This window comes from Pithys albifrons, chromosome 7 (assembly GCF_047495875.1).
Source record: "Pithys albifrons albifrons isolate INPA30051 chromosome 7, PitAlb_v1, whole genome shotgun sequence".
Classification (NCBI taxonomy): domain Eukaryota; kingdom Metazoa; phylum Chordata; class Aves; order Passeriformes; family Thamnophilidae; genus Pithys; species Pithys albifrons.
Window position 1 is genome coordinate 269,342 of NC_092464.1, and position 18,116 is coordinate 287,457.

General features: G+C 45.8%; 2 protein-coding genes across 8 annotated transcripts in view; both read right to left on the reverse strand.

Annotated features, from left to right (window-relative positions):
- Positions 1–684: 684 nt before the first annotated feature.
- LOC139674351 (uncharacterized) lies at positions 685–11,548 on the reverse strand. Its single transcript, XM_071560574.1, has 11 exons — positions 11,022–11,548; positions 10,505–10,751; positions 7,858–7,953; positions 6,143–6,189; positions 4,585–4,730; positions 4,317–4,438; positions 3,681–3,757; positions 3,357–3,423; positions 2,960–3,106; positions 2,428–2,558; positions 685–1,253 (listed from the first exon to the last, which is right to left on the reverse strand). The coding sequence occupies exons 1-11, from the start codon at positions 11,546–11,548 to the stop codon at positions 1,106–1,108; spliced, it is 1,755 nt and encodes a 584-aa protein (XP_071416675.1). The 3' UTR covers positions 685–1,105.
- A 1,489-nt stretch (positions 11,549–13,037) lies between these two features.
- Positions 13,038–18,116, reverse strand: part of SMARCD3 (SWI/SNF related BAF chromatin remodeling complex subunit D3) — a 73,149-nt gene continuing 68,070 nt past the window's right edge. For all 7 annotated transcript variants that reach the window (XM_071560049.1, XM_071560048.1, XM_071560047.1 and 4 more), the window contains 2 exons: positions 17,056–17,157; positions 13,038–16,958 (listed from right to left, as the gene is read on the reverse strand). In XM_071560049.1, coding sequence (XP_071416150.1) covers positions 16,905–16,958; positions 17,056–17,157 — 156 coding nt within the window. In that variant the 3' untranslated portion in view covers positions 13,038–16,904. The remainder of the gene's footprint in view (positions 16,959–17,055; positions 17,158–18,116) is intronic.

Below are 18,116 nucleotides of genomic sequence, written 5' to 3' on the forward strand. Positions count from 1 at the left end.
ATTGCAACCGTTCCCCTAAAAATAATTAGGGCACAAACGGAAATAGTTCTTAACCCAAGGCTGTTACAGCTGCCCCATGCCTTGGACCCCAAGACCAAGTCACTACTGTTCTGATATAAATCAACAGATTTTTAAAAAATGTTTTCTTGTTTCTTTACATTTACCTTTGATCCTTGTTTTTTTAAAAGAACATTCTTATATGGTATTTAGTGGGAAGTGTAACATTTGAATATTTACTAAAATATAAGTACTTCCAAGCTTTTTTCACCTTCATTCTTCTTGACATCTTTAGCCACACTAATCTGAAGAAGCAGGTTCCATGGATTACATTAGAAAACCAACCAACAAAACCCTGAAAACCACCACAACCCCCCCACCCCAAAATGGGACACAAAGTGGATTTGAGCAACTTACGTGTCTGGACTTCAGGAAGTGCTGCCGTCTACACGTGCACCATCAGCACAAGTTCTCATTCTTTGACTGTATTAAAATAATTCAGCATTGAGTTTGGAGTTCCCTTTTGAAAAACAGTCTTTTGAGTTGATATTCTGAATGCAAACCACTTTTTACCTGCTCCACTTGGAGTGCAGCCCAGCTGCTTCTTAAAGGTCAGGTTCCATTCCAATGTGTGCTCTTGAGCTCACAATTTTCACACAGTTGAATGTTTTACCAGTTCCTTTGACCAACAGTACGATCATTTTATTGTCAAAATAAGTAATTTTTAGCAAATGAAAAGCTTAATGCAACAATACATCTTTATACCCAGTGTGAAAGCAACATGATGTTATAAATAAATGCATACAGTGTATTACACAAAGTATATTATACACATACCATGTAACCATGGAGCAATTAACAGCAGTACAGGACTACTGAGCATGGGCACAAAGTATTCTTGTAAACAAGATTTTGAGAAACTTGGAGAAAAAGGTGGCTTCTGGAAAGATGAAAATCTTGGGATTCCATTTTTGTTTTAAATGAAGTCAATGATTTTTATTTTTCAGGGTGCTGTCTATAAGAATGCACTTCATATTGAAACAAAGATCAATACTATACAGTTTAAGAAACTTTACATATGTACATAAATTACACATCAGGAATGGTTTTAAAGCTCAAAATGAGTTGTGGGAAAAGTCTCTTTTCCCTCTATTAAAATCTTTACCTCTTTCACATTGTGATCATTTGCAACTGTCTCGGCGTGATCCAGGGCTCGGGTACTCGCCAGGAGCTTTATGACCTGCTGGATGTGCTCCCTAAAAGGAGGGAGGAGAAGTCAGTAAAGGGGTAGAACAATCAATGACATGGATTAATATCCCAACAGAAGGCTACATCATGAAAGGCATATCATAAATATTCCTGCCTCAGATTTATTAGAGTTGCTTAATTAGGGCAACAGCAGCAGATTTGTTTAATGCTGGGAAAAGGCAGGACAGAAGACAGAAATTAAATTAGAACTTCCCATGAAAATAAGGCTAACTGCATGTTTCTCTCCCAATACAAACTTTTACCAAGTTTGTACTTACACCTGGTAAAAAAGGTTCTTTCAAACCTAGACTCAGACTACCAAAAGAGAGAGTTCAAAAATTTCAATGAACTTCACACACAAATTGCTACACTGATACACAAGAGTATAACAAGACTGGAAGATTCTTTATTCCTGTGCTGTTGCTGTTGCCAAACCATTACAGGCCAGCAGTGATGTGTCTAATCTGAACTTCTAATTAAGCTGATTATGGGACTCAAGCAAAGTGACTCTTGGATCTAAGGCCAAAAAGTTCATCCAGCTGGTTGTGTAAATGAAATCAGAAGGTTTGTACTGTATAGGAAAGACAGTGTGCAATTCAGAAGCCATTATGCAGGAATCAGCAGGGCTCACAGGGTGAAATAGTCCACATGCAGTAGCTGCAAAATTTGGCAGAATAAAAGGTGGTTTTGTTTGGAAGGGACACCTTCCACAGCCCAGGTTGCTTCGAGCCCCATCCAACCTGACCTTGGACACTTAAAAGGATGGGGCAGCCACAGCTTCCCTGGGCAACCTGTGCCAGTGCCTCACCACCCTGACAGGGAAGAATGTCTTCCTAAAATCCAACCTAAATATCTCCTCTTGCAGTTTAGAACCATTGCCCCTTGAGTGGACATGATCTGCCCATATAAAAAGTCCCTCTCCTTCCATTTTACAAAGCCCCTTAAGAGTCTGTGACACTGAGCAGTGGTACAACAGGTATCATCAGTGTTTCAGTATTTCCAGGAGGTGCTGTGTCCAGACACTTTAAAAATATCCCCATGTACCACACGGTAACATTTTGGAAGTCTCCTTTTAGTTTCCAAAGACACTCCACAGGATGGAGACAGTTACTCATGTTTGCATGTACAGGCAAAATAAAACAAATCACAAGAACTGCAATTGCTTTAACTCAAGGTAATTACCTTGCATTTCTCTTCTCTACATCAGAGCAACCAATGCTGTGTCTGTAAATTGTATCAGCCAGGTGAGCAAGGTATCTACAGGAGTTTTCTAGCTGGGAAATAGTCTTGTCTCCTCTTAGATTACTGAACCACTGTTAGGAAAGCAAGCAATTACCCAGGCAGAACAGGAAAAGAAAGTTAAATACAATGTAAGAAAATTCTTACAAACTATGTAACATGATTGGGGAAATCTGCCAGCTGAGATTGAGGTGACAAGACCCAACTGAGTGAAAAAATGAGAGAACTACCAAAAAAGTATCCAAAATCCAAGCAGTGTGACACTGAAACCCACAAAATACCTACACGAAATACAGGTATAAGCCAGAGAAGTTTCTTTCTTTAGTTTGTGTGTTAAAAAATACAAAATCTCTTTTTCACTGACACTACAACTTTTGAAATACCAAACCCGAGATTTCATAGGCAACTTCAAGTTTTAACCACATTTTCCTTTAATTGCAATCTGTGATTTTAAACATTGTTTGATTTTACTTACACTTTGAGCCTTCTTCATGCTGTCCTCTCCATACTCTGAGTTTTGAAAAGCCATAAGAATGTGCCTGTTCAGCAGCCCATCTATGCACAGCTCCTGGAGAGTTTGATTTGAAAGGATCCCATACCACTGGAGAAAGTTTCCTAATAACTGAAAATAGGCATTTCAAGACTTACTGAAACCAGAAAGTTGATCAAACACATGAACATTTAAAAAATATTTAATATTTTAAAATATCTTGCAAACCTATTCAGAATACAGTCTCCCTCACAGTGCATTACCAAAGACTAAGGATCCTCATTTAGAGATTACAGCAGCTTCCATCTACCCTTTTCCACAAATTTGAGAAGTATTTTATTGCTACACTGTCTCAGACCATTTACCAGATGTATTTACTCACCTTACCAGAGGACCAAAACTGACGTTGGAAAAACAAATATGGACCCGAGTTCTTGTTTTCTAAGATGCTGCAAAGTAAAGAGATTTCTTAATGAGCAACCAAGACCACATCTCTGTCTGCAATTTGCTGGTTTCCAGCACACAATTCATTTCCATAAATACTCCCTTCCATCCTTCTTGTCTTTGCTAAATTCTACCAGGAGGATAACAAAAAGATGTCCTGTATCCAGGCACTGAACCACACTGGGAAAAACCCTGTTAACTGTGGACAGAAGGCAGCAACTTGCTAAGGAAAATCTAACACCATAGTTGAAAGTAAACTTACTTTTTTGGATATAAGGGCATGAATACATCAGCATCTAGTGTTCTCCTCATTCTTAGCAATAATGCCTTCAAAAGCATCTGAAACAGATCATTTTATTTTTAGATGTCCAAGGCACTGCTTAGTAGTTAAAAATCGGAAATTGATTTTTAAAACAATAAAGAACATTTGTGAGCCCAACAGTAAGGGCACACATATTTAAGCACCCATCCAGTCTTAAAGGAAGAAGCCTGTAATAATGAAAACATCTGAACTTTGACAGGTTCCATTAAAGCCTGAACTCTTAACATCAGTTGCTGCACTCACAGAAGGCAAAGTAAAACTACCCAATTTCCAGGCACTGCATTTGAAAAGATTGCAGAGATCTTAAGAAAGAAAACACAGTATTTGTAGCAGACCCTTAAAGCAAAACTGGAGACCAACAAGTCTTACATTTGGTGTATCTTTTTATCTCCAGTATCTATTTTGGGGAGGTTTCACTGAGTTCCTTCTCTTAATCTATCACCATACTTGACTGTTCACAACCAAGCTGCCGAGCATCAAATAAACTGAAAACTTCTCTTTCTTCCTCTGTTTTCCAGCATTAAGTATAGTAAAAATATATTCAAATTCCTTAACTTATGTAAAAACCCAACTCACTTGTGTGTTTTTGTTTTCTGCATTCACCACTGAGGGGTATCCATCTACTGGTTTCTGTACAATTGCCACCATTCTACATGTCTGTGTGGTAGAAAAAGGATCCCAGATATTTTCTGAAATCACTGTAAGAGAGTAAAGAATTACCCCCCCTTGAACATACTCAAATACAGGTATTGATCATTCATTTATTTACAAAACAGTAAAATCTGAAAGCACAAACAAGCACGAGATTCCACAACCCCTTCCCCACCACTTTCCAAACCTATACCTGTTAATTTAGGAAGAACAACTTGCTCTACAATGGTAGGCAACAGTGAAATATCAGCTTCATCTTTCACTTGCTCCTGCTCTTCACAGCCGTAAAACAGCAAAGGATTCAAACCACAACATTGTTTCAAAATCTCGACACTTGCCCTAATAAGAGAATTTGAGTTCGATACCTAAAAAGAGATTTGAGTCAACACATACAAGAAGCAACACGTATGCAAGGATCATACACTCACAAAACAAACTCTAAAACACTCAACCAGATGAACCAATTCACTCTCTTAGCCCACAGTCACCGATAGAACGAAAACCTAAAATAGCAGAAACCTGATTGTTTTCACAGTTGTTGCCCCACAGATTTTAACTTGTACTTACACCAAAAAGAAAACCCCAGAGATCAGGGTACAAGTGGGAATTACAGTTCAGTTGTGCAGAACTACAAAATTATACTTTCTGGATTCAAAACATCTCTTTATGAGCACCTTGTATTTTTTCTAACTTAACAAAGTGCTTACCAGGACCAGCAACAGTCAGGAGGGAACACAGTTAGACTTGAGAGTTCTGTACCATGTCTCTAACTAACCTGAGTTTTGTTTTGTCAGCCTGGAAACTCACTGAGAAATGACAAGGCAGAAGGGACAATGTGCAGAAACGGTTTTAAATTTAATGAGGATATATTTCAGATTTTCCCTGGTTTGATTAATGAAGTAAATCGTAATAAATTAACAAATTAATTAAATACTCTGGATTCCCTCTGAAGAGGACTTACACTTCCCTCCCTCTCCAATCAGAGCAGAGGTGACAGAAATTTCTCTTAGTAGTTAAGAAAACATTTCTAAAAAAAAAAAAGAAGAGAGCAGGAGACAAAAGGTACCTGAACTGTTTGTCCTGGTGGCAGCTCATGTAAGCACAACATGCAGGCTGCAGAACGAACATGGGCCAGGATACTGGGCTGCAGCAATGTCTGCTTTTCCCTTGCTCCCCACCTGGTACCTGGGTAATGCAGACTAGGAGGGAGACTGGGATATTGCCAGCCAGAGTTCCACAGGGCATGAAGGTGCAGGGGTGTCAGAGACTGAAACGGTTAATGATTTATGCATTCTAAGAAACTTTGCGGGCTTTTGACTTTTGCATTATACCCCTGATGGGCAGTTGGGGCCATCCCTGCAGTGCTCGAGCCCTTTTAAGGTGCAGATAAAGGAATTACAGGAGCAATTAGGAAAAGAACTCCCACAGTCGACTGATGAACGTGAAGCAGTTCGGGGAAAAAGGAAATAAATCTGTTGCTTCACCATTACAAAATGAGGAAATAAAAAATTAAAAGCTTGCAATGAAAAATTGTGAATTACATCAATTTGGAATACCCCAGACCGGTAGAGGTTAACAAACCCCTGTATCCCTCTGAAGAACTAACAGAATTTAAGCAAGGCCATTCAGAGAACATAGTCAAAATACAGCAGTAAGGACCGTGAATCAGAAACTGAATAGCATCAATCACCCCCTGAGGGCAGCTGCCCCCAGCAGTCCAACACTGGGGTCCCCTCAGCCCCACCACAAACCTGTTTAACAGGTCCACAGTGGGCCAGATGTGTTCCTTTACAGAAACCTGCCAGACGAAGAAATGAAACCACATAAAACTACATGAAACCGATAAAACTTTCTACAGCTGCTATGATTGGTTCTCATTGTTCTATGAGAACATGAAGTAACAGCAAGACTGAAAAGTTATGCTGGTTATTTTTCTTTTGGGTTGTTTGCATGTGCTTCGTCTTGAAAATGTTCTGATCCTAACAAATTTCAATATGTAAAAACCTACCACAAACATTGTGTTTGTGTTCCCCTACTCCCGAAATTGCTTGTTTCATATGAACAACTTGCTAGTAAAATTGTGTAAGATACATGCAAGTTTATTTTGTCCTTTTGGAATATCTCTCTCAATTGAGAAACTCAACCAAATGTAACCTGGGAGTTAGTACAAGTATTTAGGCATATTTGGAATCCAACAAATATGCATTACATGCTTTTGTCTTTGCCTTAAAAACAATGCCTACCACATTTGGTTAAATTTAACAAATAGAACTAAATGTAGGCCTAAAGGAGAATATAAGAAAGCCTTTCACCAGCTCCCAAGTAACTCAATGCTTTCTGATAACTTCAAGCATTTGTCTCCCAAGTAACTCTATGTTTTAATGTGTAATTTTGCAAGTATTTGTGTGTTTGTAACCTTATTAGTGTCACGTGTGCATAATTTCCAGCATTTCTGTATGTTTGTAACTTTTTAATGTTCATTTGTGTTATTAATGTTAAGAAATTTAATTGTAACTACTGAAATCCTTTAATGCCCCCCCACTACCACTCACGGAGCAGAGAAATAAAATTGTTTTCCTTAAGGGGGGGAATCCCGTGCACGGGGGGCTTCCCTTCCTTTCCTTTCCTCTTCTGTCTCCCTGTCCACTATATAAAAATCACCGCCCCCAATGAAGCTTCACGGAGAACGACAAAGAAAAACTGTTATTGAATGCAGACATGGCTGGGTGCTGTCAGACTGACGGTTAATGATTTATGCATTCTAAGAAACTTGGCAGGCTTTTGACTTTTGCATTATAGCCCTGATGGGCAGTTGGGGCCATCCCTTCCTCCAGTGCTGAAGAGGCAAGAAGAGCCCTTGCCCTGCCCTCCGGCGAATATGGGGGGTCGCAGAAAACAACCCCCTGCCTCGGAGGGAGGTGCAGAGGGCATGCTGAGGGTAGAAAATGGACTGGGGATTTTGGGAATTTGGGTTCTGTTCTTCGACCCCGCCGACCGCAGGCCCGTTGAGATGCAACGCTGGATCCCCGGGCGGTGACTGTGTAACCTTTCCATTCTCACCTTCTCTCACCTCTTCTTTTCCCTGCTGTTCTGGACCCTTCTCCTGTCTTTCTTTCCCCTGTGCATCTTTTCCCCCCCACTAAGGTTATTTTCTATGTCACACTGTACGGAATTGTTAAAATAAACACCGATCATATGGTGTCGTTTCACTTTAATCCACCCCAAAGGCAATGACTAAAAACAAACTCGGTTACCCCCGTCCCCTTCCCAGGAGCAGGTCGTGACAACATTATTATAAATAATAACAGCAACACTAAATATGAAGCAGTCAGGGGCACAGGTTCTACCAAACAGCTGAAGGTAATTCAGCTCTACGCTCAAAAGACAACAACAATTCACCATCCTACTGCATCCCATTGAAATAAAAACTGACAATGATTACTTGATTTTTCCCTCCCTCTCTCACCTCCATTTTAGAAAACCTTGTGGTGTCCCGTGGGCTGCTGGTTCTGAATCTGATGGTACCTTTGTCGTGCTGAAAGCACTGAATTCCAAACAGGATCTGGCCAAATAATGTCACAATAAATGAAATGCTCCAGCTGGACTGACCCATCAGCTCCTGCTTTTGCAGCTCACTGTGCATACAAATACAGCAACAGCCTCCTCCTGAAACAGCAAAACTCTGTGAATGCCCCTAAAAAGCAGGAGAGGACAGAAGTCACATCTTACAAGTTCAACGGACTGGAATGCCAGGTGAGGTACAGGGAGGGTGAGAAAGTTTCCAAGTGTAGAATCCTTAAAAACCAACTACCAGCAAAGCAAGGGTATGTTGTAGGAAAGCAACTGCAGCTGCTGCTAATTTAACAACCAGGCTCGTTAATTTGCTGTCAAATGGCTGGGATTGATTTATTTACTAGTGGAGCTAGGTAGGCCAAAAACCCTCCTTCAAACCGAACTGAAATTGTTACACAACTTCTTAATAATATGTTTTCCTGGTTATACAAAATCTGTCAGACTCAGGAGTGTGGCTTCCTCAGTGAACAATCAATGGCAACTAATTAGTCACACTAATCAATCACTTGGATGAACTAACTGGTTCACACTTCCCAGGTTTGTTCACAACACAGTCTTCACTTTAGGTAAATAAAAATGGGTAAATAAAAAACCCCACACCAACAAAACCCTGTATACACTAAAAATTAAATTCTTCATCTACTGAAGGGGAAAACTCTGATTTGTAGTTTAAAAGAATGCAGCTTAATATGCTGAACACCTCATTGGCCTTTCACTCCTTCACTATAAGATTGTGCAGTGTCCAGAAGATGCAACTCAGATCCCCGAGACCTCCAAGTTCCTACAGGGTCCTACAGGAGCCCCCAAGGACCCCCAACACCCCCAGAGATCCAAAGGGACACACGGGAACCCCCAGGGAACAACAGGGGCCCCAAGAAACACCCAGGGAACTCCAGGGTCTCCCGGCTCTCAAGGGACCCCCAGGAACCCTCAGGCATCTACAGCGGCACCCAAGAGACCTCCAGGAACACCAACCCCAGGGACCCAAAGGGACACACAAGGGCCCCCAGGGAACAAAAGGGACCCCAAGAACCCGCAGAGACCCAGAGGGAACCCAGCACGCAGAGCAGTCCCAGAGACCCCCAAGAATTAAAGGGACCCCAGAGATCTATCCGGACCCTCAGCACCTCCAGGAACCCCCAAGAGACCCGCAGGGACTTCCACCATCCCCAGGAACCCTCATGGGACATCCGTGGATCCACAAGGAACGCCAGAGACCCCAAACACCTCCGGGGACACCCTGGGATCTACAGGGTCTTCCCAGCACTCATGGGAGGGCCAGGGTACTACAGAGACCCCGGGACCTCCAGGGATGCCCAAGGGACCTCCAGGGACCAGGGGAACCACCAGAAACCTCGAGAAAATAAAGGGATACCCAGAGACTTACAAGAACCCCCACAAGGATCCCCCCAACACCTTTAGGGACCCAAAGGCACCCACAGGGACCCCAAGGAAACTACGGGGACCCCAAGAGGCCTCTAGAGATCTACAGCGTCCTACGGAAACACCCTAGTACGTCCAACACTCCCAGATATGCAAAGGCATCCACACGGACCCCCCAGAAAACCCCGGGGAACTCCAGGGTCTGCCGGCACCCAGGAGACCCTCAGGGACACCCAGGGATCTACAGAGACTTTACAGCACCTCCAGGAACCCCCAAGAGACTCCCAGAGAACACCACCACCCCCAGGGACCCCCATGGGATACCCATGGACCCACAAGGAACCCCAAAGACCCCTCAGGGACTCCTCACAACCTCGGGGACCCTCAGATATCTCCTGAGAGCCCAGGGATCCTTCAGGGTTCTACAGGGATTCCTGGCAATCAGGGGACCCCCAGGGAACTACAAACACCTTCATGGACACCCAGGGCCCCCCAGCGATCTGCAGAGACACCCCCCCACCCCACCCCCCCAAGACCCTCTGGACCTTAAAGAGACACCCAAGGACCTCCAAGGACCCCAATGAACCCCAAAGTCCCCCAACATCCAGGGACACCCAAGACCCCCAGAGACCCCCATGGAACACTTCTGGACCGACAAGGACCCTCAACACTCACAGGGACCGCCAGAGACACCCCAGAGATTTACAGGGACTTGTGGCACTCAGGGGAGCCCCAGGGAACTCCAAAGAACCCCAGGGACCTCCAGGGACACAGAAAAACAGCAACAATCCCCAGGACTAAAGGGATCCCCAAAGACCTACAGGGACCCCAAAGGGAGCCCCAAAAGAAATGGACCCCCAGGAATCAGCAGGAACGCCCCAGAAACCACCAGGGTTCTAGGGGGTCCTGCAGGATCCCCCGAGGACCCCAAACACCTGCAGAGACCTACAGGGCTATTCTGAAACACGGCAATAAAAGCTACTGTATTGCCGGTAGATAAGGAGTCTTCTGGGTAAATATAAACGGGAAACGCTTACGGAAACATTTACTGCAATGCTGTAAATAAAGAACTCCTCTAAATCACCGAAATCCGCAGAAATTTGAGAGTATTTGATGCAGGAAGGATCACAGGCTACTTTCCCCAGACAGTAACTCGCCTCCTTTGCCACGGCCGAGTCTCTCGTGCTCCACGTGGGCTTCCAGCGCTGGGACCTTGCGGCTTCTCGCTGCTCAGCCACTTCCTCGCTCGGCTCCAGTTTGCGCTGTTTGTCGCTGGGGCCGGAGCGGAGCCCCCCGGGACCCCCGCCCGGCAGAGCCGAGCTCGGCGCCGCCGCCCGCGCTGCTCCCGCCGGGACCGTGTCCCGGCAGCCTCGGGATTCCTCCGGGGGCCAGGCGGGACTTATTCTTTTTTACTTCTTTCCTTTTCCCATGTATTTGCGTTCCTATTGTATTGTATTGCCTGCAAAATAAAACGAGGCGCCGCAAAGCCTTCCCCCAGGACGGGAAAGCACCCACCGAGCTGCACGCAGAGTATTTGTCCGTGCATGGAGTGCCACTGAGGCCCAGCCCAGCCCAGCCCCTGCCCCGCGGCCCCGGCACTCACGATCTTGGCGGCGGCGCTGCGGGCGATGGTGCCGGCGCCGCGCTCCAGGAACGCCTCTGGAGCAGCCGCACCGGCGGCGGGATGTTCCCCGCGCGCTCCCGCGGCACCGGCTGCGGCAGGTGCGGGAAAACAGCGCCATGAACGAACACGGGATGGCGCTCCCGGGCAGGAGGGACAGAGGGGCGGACTCCGCGCGTGCGCAGTAGAGACCTGCCGATACTGACAGACACACCAGCCAATGGGGTGCCGTTCTGCCGAAGGGGAGGCGGGACCAGCCGGGGGCGGGGCCTGCCGGGACTGACAGCCACACCCCCAATGGGGTTCCGTTCTGCCGGCGGGGAGGCGGGGCCAGCTGCGGTGCCACCCAATTGGGAGCGCTGCGGTCTCTGCGGCCCCCAGTGTGGGCGGGGCGGGCGCTACCGGCATGGCGGGGCCCTTCCCCGCCCCTCCGCTCCCCGCCGCCCTGGCCCGGCGCCTCGGAGAGCGAGGGGGGCTGGAGGCGGCGGGCCCCTGCCCGGCCGGCGGCGCTCCCTTCCCGACTCACCGGCGCTCCGCGAACCTCCCCCGGCCCCGCCGCCTCCGCGCCCACCGCGGCCATCGCCCCCCCCCACCCCTCACGGCCCCGCCGCGAGCGCCAGCCCAGCCAATCCCGGCCCGCGAGCGCCAGCCCAGCCAATCCCGGCCCGCGAGCGCCAGCCCAGCCAATCCCGGCCCGCGAGCGCCAGCCCAGCCAATCCCGGCCCGCGTGCGCCAGCCCAGCCAATCCCGGCCCGCGTGTGCCAGCCCAGCCAATCCCGGCCCGCGAGCGCCAGCCCAGCCAATCCCGGCCCGCGAGCGCCAGCCCAGCCAATCCCGGCCCGCGAGCGCCAGCCCAGCCAATCCCGGCCCGCGAGCGCCAGCCCAGCCAATCCCGGCCCGCGAGCGCCAGCCCAGCCAATCCCGGCCCGCGAGCGCCAGCCCAGCCAATCCCGGCCCGCGAGCGCCAGCCCAGCCAATCCCGGCCCGCGTGCGCCAGCCCAGCCAATCCCGGCCCGCGTGTGCCAGCCCAGCCAATCCCGGCCCGCGAGCGCCAGCCCAGCCAATCCCGGCCGCCCGTCCCCGCCCTGTCCCTCTTCCCCCAAGGCCGCCGGTTGTTCAGGCCCCGCCGCCGCCGCCGCCCTTTCCGGGGCCGATCTCCTCTCTCCCCGCCCTTCCCCCGCTCTCCCGGCACAATTCCCGCTGGGAGGTAACCGGGCAGCTCCCACCCGCCTTTCCCTGGCCCCAGCAGCATCTGCCGAGCCTGCGGCAGCGAGGCCGCGGCTCCGCCGGCTCCCGAAGCGGCGGCTGCGGGAGCTGCCCCTGAGGGGAATGGCGGGGCCGGGCCGCGGTTGCGCTGCCGAGGGGGCAGCCAGACCCGAGTTTCTGTCAGCAAGATCCAAAGAGCTGTGGCATAGCGTTGTGAAGCCCCATTGCAACCTGGGTTTGCCCTTGCACATGTGCGTGTGTCTGTGGCGCCTAAGGAGTTTGATGTGTATTTTGTAGATTTTTATAGGGTTATATAAAACGACTGAGTTTTTCTGAGTTTCTCACATTTTAGGTGGTATTTAGACGTCACTGAGCACTTCCACACACATTCATCAAGGACACGTTGTTTTGAAGAACACCTGCAAGAACTGGAACCGAGACAATGAGAGCTTGTAGTGAAAACAGGGGAGTCAGCTCGGAGCCCCTGCAGGGGCTCTAAGGGGCAGTTCTGGGTTCTGAGGGTCGGCACCAGGGGAAATGTACCACGGGTCGGCTGTAGATATCGCATACATTAATTATGGAAAGTTATAAAAGCTGTAACGTTTGGCTGGTGCGTGTGTGCACGCTTGTAGTGTGCACCTGGAAGCTTCTAATAAAGGAAGTACTTTATCTGTCTGTCTGTCTGTCTGTCTGATCTCAGCTGATGGTGTTTTGAAAGTTGTTTGCGGGACATTCAGGCATCATCTGTGTCTGTGTCTGTCTGGGCATTCACAAGTGAACAGAAATCCAAACTCTCACATCAGCAGCAGCAGAAAGAAACCAATACCTGTCTTTGTTAAGACACATAAGGTTAGAGCAAGACGTACAAAGAAACAAAGTATTTATTTTTAAAAGCTTTTCTACGAATCACTGGCATCATACAATGAAGACGTGGTGGCTACAGAGTAGAGGGAGTCCCTCTTCCCCTCAAGCTTTACACATGTATTTGCTGACTCTCAGAAACCCACGGCTGTAGTTTTTAAAAAGAGTTCCTTTCTTCAGTGAGATTGGAAAGGATGTTCAGCAAACATGATGTGGCAGAACAGACACATCCTACTGAACAACAGAGCAGTTAGAGACAGAGACCTCTTTCTTTAGGAAAAAAGAGCTTTCTTTTCCTCCTCATGTCTGCACTGCCATAAAAGGGTTCTCCACATAAAACCAGGCCAGCAAACCTGAAATACCCGATGAGCATTTTGGCAAAATTAGGAGCCCTAAGATATGCACCAATATTGATCTCTGCACTCATCTTTTCACTCGGCTTCCACAGAATAAATTCTAAACGATGTGGTTTTAAAACCTGCCAGCTGAGACAATGTCTGCACTACAACTGCCAACCTGCTACACTGAACAACCGAATCCCTGTGGATAAAAGTGGAAAATGTTTTGACAACGTGTCTCAACGTTATTTGCAGGACTGTTGGTACACACCAGCTGAGCTGGGCTCTCCCATGTGCTCTTTCCCTGTGCACACACACACCACTCCGACTCCCATGGGCTGTGCTGTTCCCCACAGTGCTCCAGACATTATCTTGTGCTCTCTCCTACTGGCACTTCAGTGGCACTCTGCTCTTTTATTGCTTTTCCCACTGTTATACTTCTCTCTTTATTCTATAATCAAACATTTGTTTCCCCTTTAAGAAACACTTGATCTGAATACTGACTCAAGGCCAAAAGCCCAAAGGACTAAAAAGACAGTTTCTAACCTGCCATGTCAAGATTCTGCTCCAGGATATATTTCCTTCCTGGTACTCCAGAATTCTGTGGAACCCTTTCCTGGTTTCATGCTTTATTTTCTAACAGTCTATATTATCATCTATAAATGAACTCCTTTTAAGCACAGGATGTGTTTTTTTAAGTATGCATAGATTTGTATGGTACTGTGGCAACAGAAGACCCCGAAGTATCTTCTTATCATCTTTTGTACATACAAAAAGACAACCATCCTGAACTTGAAGTGAACGTGTCCTTCACAGTCTGCCACAATTATCTGCCTCTTCAGTACTACTGCCTTTAATTTGCATACTCTCATGCAGTGCTTTGTCTAGTTCCTCCCAGCATTGATCCATCATTCCTCTTCAAATAACATTTCTCTTTGTTTTGCAAAAAAACAAGCTCCCAGATGCACTCCTGGAACAGAGGACAAATTTTCTCTCTGTCTCTCTTCACTGAAAGGCCTGAACTGCTCCTGAACACAGGAAAAAGGCATCAAAGTATCAAAGCCCAGTCTAGCCAAAGGAAAGACAGCTGACAGCTATTGCTGAGACTCAGTGATGTAAGAATTTAGATCCTGGACTGCCATCTGCAGCGGCTGATCTGTGCACACACACACTCCAATGTAGCATTGCTGCTTAATACAGATGCAGTTTCAGTGATGCAGTTGTGAACACAGGGCACCAACACCACATTAGTTTTGTTAGTTTGCTCTGAAAGAGACTTGGAACCAAATCCATCCAATTAATTCTACAGAGAGGCCTGAAAAGCAGGATGGACTCCAGTATGTTGTCAGCTGTGGCACAGACTGAAATTTCTCTGTACAAATATTTGCCACCTCAGAGGGAAGGCTCTCAAAGCCCAGATTTCCTGCAGGCATCTCTCAGTCCCGTGCCTTCTCACATCCTTGCATATCTTTCTCTGCATTTCTTGTTCCTGCAGACAGAACACACCCCCTGATTGTAGCTGCTCTGTTTGCCACATGTAGGAAGAAGTCTTACACACTGGGCAGCAGAACAAACATGGGAGCACAGCAGCAGATGACACCCGCTGTTTTCCCTCATAATGCTTTCTTGTGGGCCAATTAGTGGAGTCCTAAATTAGGCAAGATTTCAAGTCAATCACTGTCTGTCAGCCTCCCAGCCCCTCACTACAACCAGTTTAAGGTGGCAGGATTTCACATTTTACTGTGAAAAGTGGTTTTAATACCAAAAAAAAAGAGTTTCAAATGAAGCCATCCCAAGTAAAAGGCCTCAGAGGCAAAGAGGTAAAGCCATACCTTTTTCTCACACCAGTGATTTTTTGTGACATTAAGTGCTCTCACATGACTACAACCAAAAGTAAATTTTCCAAGACATCTCTGGACACAATGGACAGAGTAAGAGCTATGGCACTCTTAATGTGAAAGCACAGATGTTAAATAAAGGGATAGAAGAGAAGGGTATCTCTTCTGTGACTGGACAGAAGAAACTTTTAAGTTAAATGAAAAAAGAAATTGGCAAAGACAGCAGAAGGGAGAAGGCAATACTACAGAAAAATGCACTATTTAGAGGAGCTGCCTTCCTTCCACACCACATGTGAATTTTGATTCTTTTTCTGAGGAAATAAAGGAGGTGAAAAGGAGTAACCTAGAGGAGGATTTTGAGTTCCACATCAAATGGACAGTTATATTTTGGCAGCTGCTTTTTGGACTAGAAATCATTTTGGGCCATTAATTACAACTGATCTGTGCACTACAAAAATGAGGGGAAGTATTTAGGAAGATGTCCCTGCTTCCAAGTAAATGTGCTATAAATTTCCATAGTCTAAATTTGTTGTACATTTACAGAGAAGATTGTTTCCAAGGGGTATGTTCTCTGTGCTACTTAAGGCTGATAGTGCTTTATAATTCAACAGCATCCCACATAACCAGTGCATACCATGTATGGGGAAACTAAATAATTCATAGTAAGAGGCAGTTCACCTATGATGAAAATGTGAGACCAATCCAGGGACTCTGTTAACATCATGAAGAAAACTACCATGTTACACTAATTTAAGCTTCTTGGATTCTGCACCAACAATTAGGAGGTTCTTTTCAGTGATGAACCTGCAGGCACACAGAAAAACATTTAAGAAATCTGGTACTTTACACATATGCTCATTGTTAATATCTGCTGTGTTCAAGCAAAGCACCTTTACGTTATTTTCATTATCTCAGAATGCCTCACCTCTTGGTATTACCACTGACATTAAGGATGACTAAGAAGCTCTTATTCCAGGCAGGATCTTGTTTCTCCTGGTAAAGCACATTGGCCACACCCATCCAGTGATGGGTCTACCTTATACAGTCTACCTTACACTGCCAAGACAAGCAGAAGAGGAAGGATGTGCTTGATGTCCTGACCACATGTGTTTCTTTGAGAGGGGCTCCACATTCCAGAATGAAAATCCTCTTTGAGATGGTGAGATAGCTTCTTCCACTGGTCCAGCTGGAATAAAAACTCTCTTCAGGAGTGTAAAGCATTCCACAGCTATAAGAAAGACTATCTTGTCTAATTCCATATATGTTACTATTTGAGACTCTTGGGTACCATAGAATGAGAACTGCATTTATTTCTCTACATATGTAATCTCCTAGAACACCTACCTCAACCTCCCCCATCAGTGCCACCCATGACTCTAAGCATAGACCATTAGGATTGCTGTGTAGTGTCTGAACTTCCCACTAAAACGTAACGATGTGCATTGATGAATGAACCTTTAGTCTTCTTTCACACTGACACTTCTACGGCGCTGCCTCTGGCCTGGAATGGTTTGAGACATCCGCCATGGGCAAGATTTTCAAGAGTCACTCTAAAGCTGGTGTTCTGACTGGTGTGTTGGCGGTACATTCTCATCCAGTCAGGAAGTAGGTCCATGTGTAACAGTGAGCTGGTAACACTGAAAAGTCCACTGGTTTTGTGGTCAGGATGCCAATGGGATCTCGTGAGCAGGACTTATGTGTTACGCACTCCCAGAGATTGTTCCAATTCCTGTCGGCGCTGCTGGATCTGAAAGAAAAAGACACACTGCACAGTTCAGCAGACTCAGTGGTTCAGTGGCAGAAGATGCATTTACAAGCCAGCACTGTGGATATTTCTTTCGTACCTTGCAGTAGAAATATCTGCTCACAGCCTCTTGAGACCAAGGCTCGTGATAAAATTCAGCTCTGCGTTCTTCCTCTGGGTTTCCAACAACATCAGTCATCACCTGTGACAACAGCAACACTTTTCACCACAGGTCTTCTACCACACAGACACTTTCAGATTTACCTAGAGTCAAAATTTATCTACATAACAACATAAAAAATGTTCAGAACAGTTCTTAAAGTCCAAAGCACATGGACAATATGTGCTTAGTACCAAAACAAGATCACAGAATCATCAAATGGTTTGTGTTGGAAGGCACCTTAAAACTTATCTCATTCCATCCTCTGCCGTGGGCAGAGACACCTTCCACTAGATCAGGTTGCTCCAAGCCCTGTGCAACCTCCAGCGCTGGGGCTGTAGGGGGTTGGAACCATTCTATGATTCTATTAAAAAATAGAATTCTGATGACTAAGTCTCCAGCATCACAAAATCACAGGTAAATATAAAGTTATAAGCATATTCTGCAGAGCAGTACTGTGCAATCACAACTCTGATGCCAGTAAGGCAGGTCATTATACAGAAGGCTGTTATGGGACTACTTGTCAGTCAGGGAGAACTCTGAACCACTCTTGTATGTATGTAGCTAGAGAAGCTCCACAACTCTTTTGTTTGTAAGTTCCTCAAGCCAAAGACTGCTTTATTTAAAAATTCTTTCAAATGCCTGTCCCCTTTTGAATACAATACAAGTAATAATTATCATAATCTTAACAGCAGATTTTTGGAAGACTATTGACTAACAAACTAGTCATTTATAGATGAAAGACACAATGATTTTATTAAAATAATTTAATGGATTCATTAATACCACTGATTTAGAGGCACCTCAATTAAAAGCAGAAAACATGAATCTTTATGAAGAATGAATTATTTGTTTTTGCTGTCAAAAAACTGAACTTCTTTACATTCCATTTTTTGTGTATTTCAAAATCAAGCTCAAAGGCAACTGATATTTACCCTGCCTATTTCTTAGATAAGATTAAATTATGAACTAAGAAAACATCCAAAAATTGTGTTCTTTTA

What these genes read in the sequence shown, in the direction of transcription:
- LOC139674351 (XM_071560574.1), bottom strand. Translation starts at nt 11,548, where the DNA reads ATGGCCGCGGTGGGCGCGGAGGCGGCGGGGCCGGGGGAGGTTCGCGGA. An exon ending in AGTTTTGGTCCTCTGGTAAG is followed by an intron (nt 3,107 to 3,356) that starts GTGAGTAAATAC and finishes GCCTATTTTCAG; the next exon opens with TTATTAGGAAACTTTCTCCA. An exon ending in GCATGAAGAAGGCTCAAAGT is followed by an intron (nt 2,559 to 2,959) that starts GTAAGTAAAATC and finishes CTTTCCTAACAG; the next exon opens with TGGTTCAGTAATCTAAGAGG.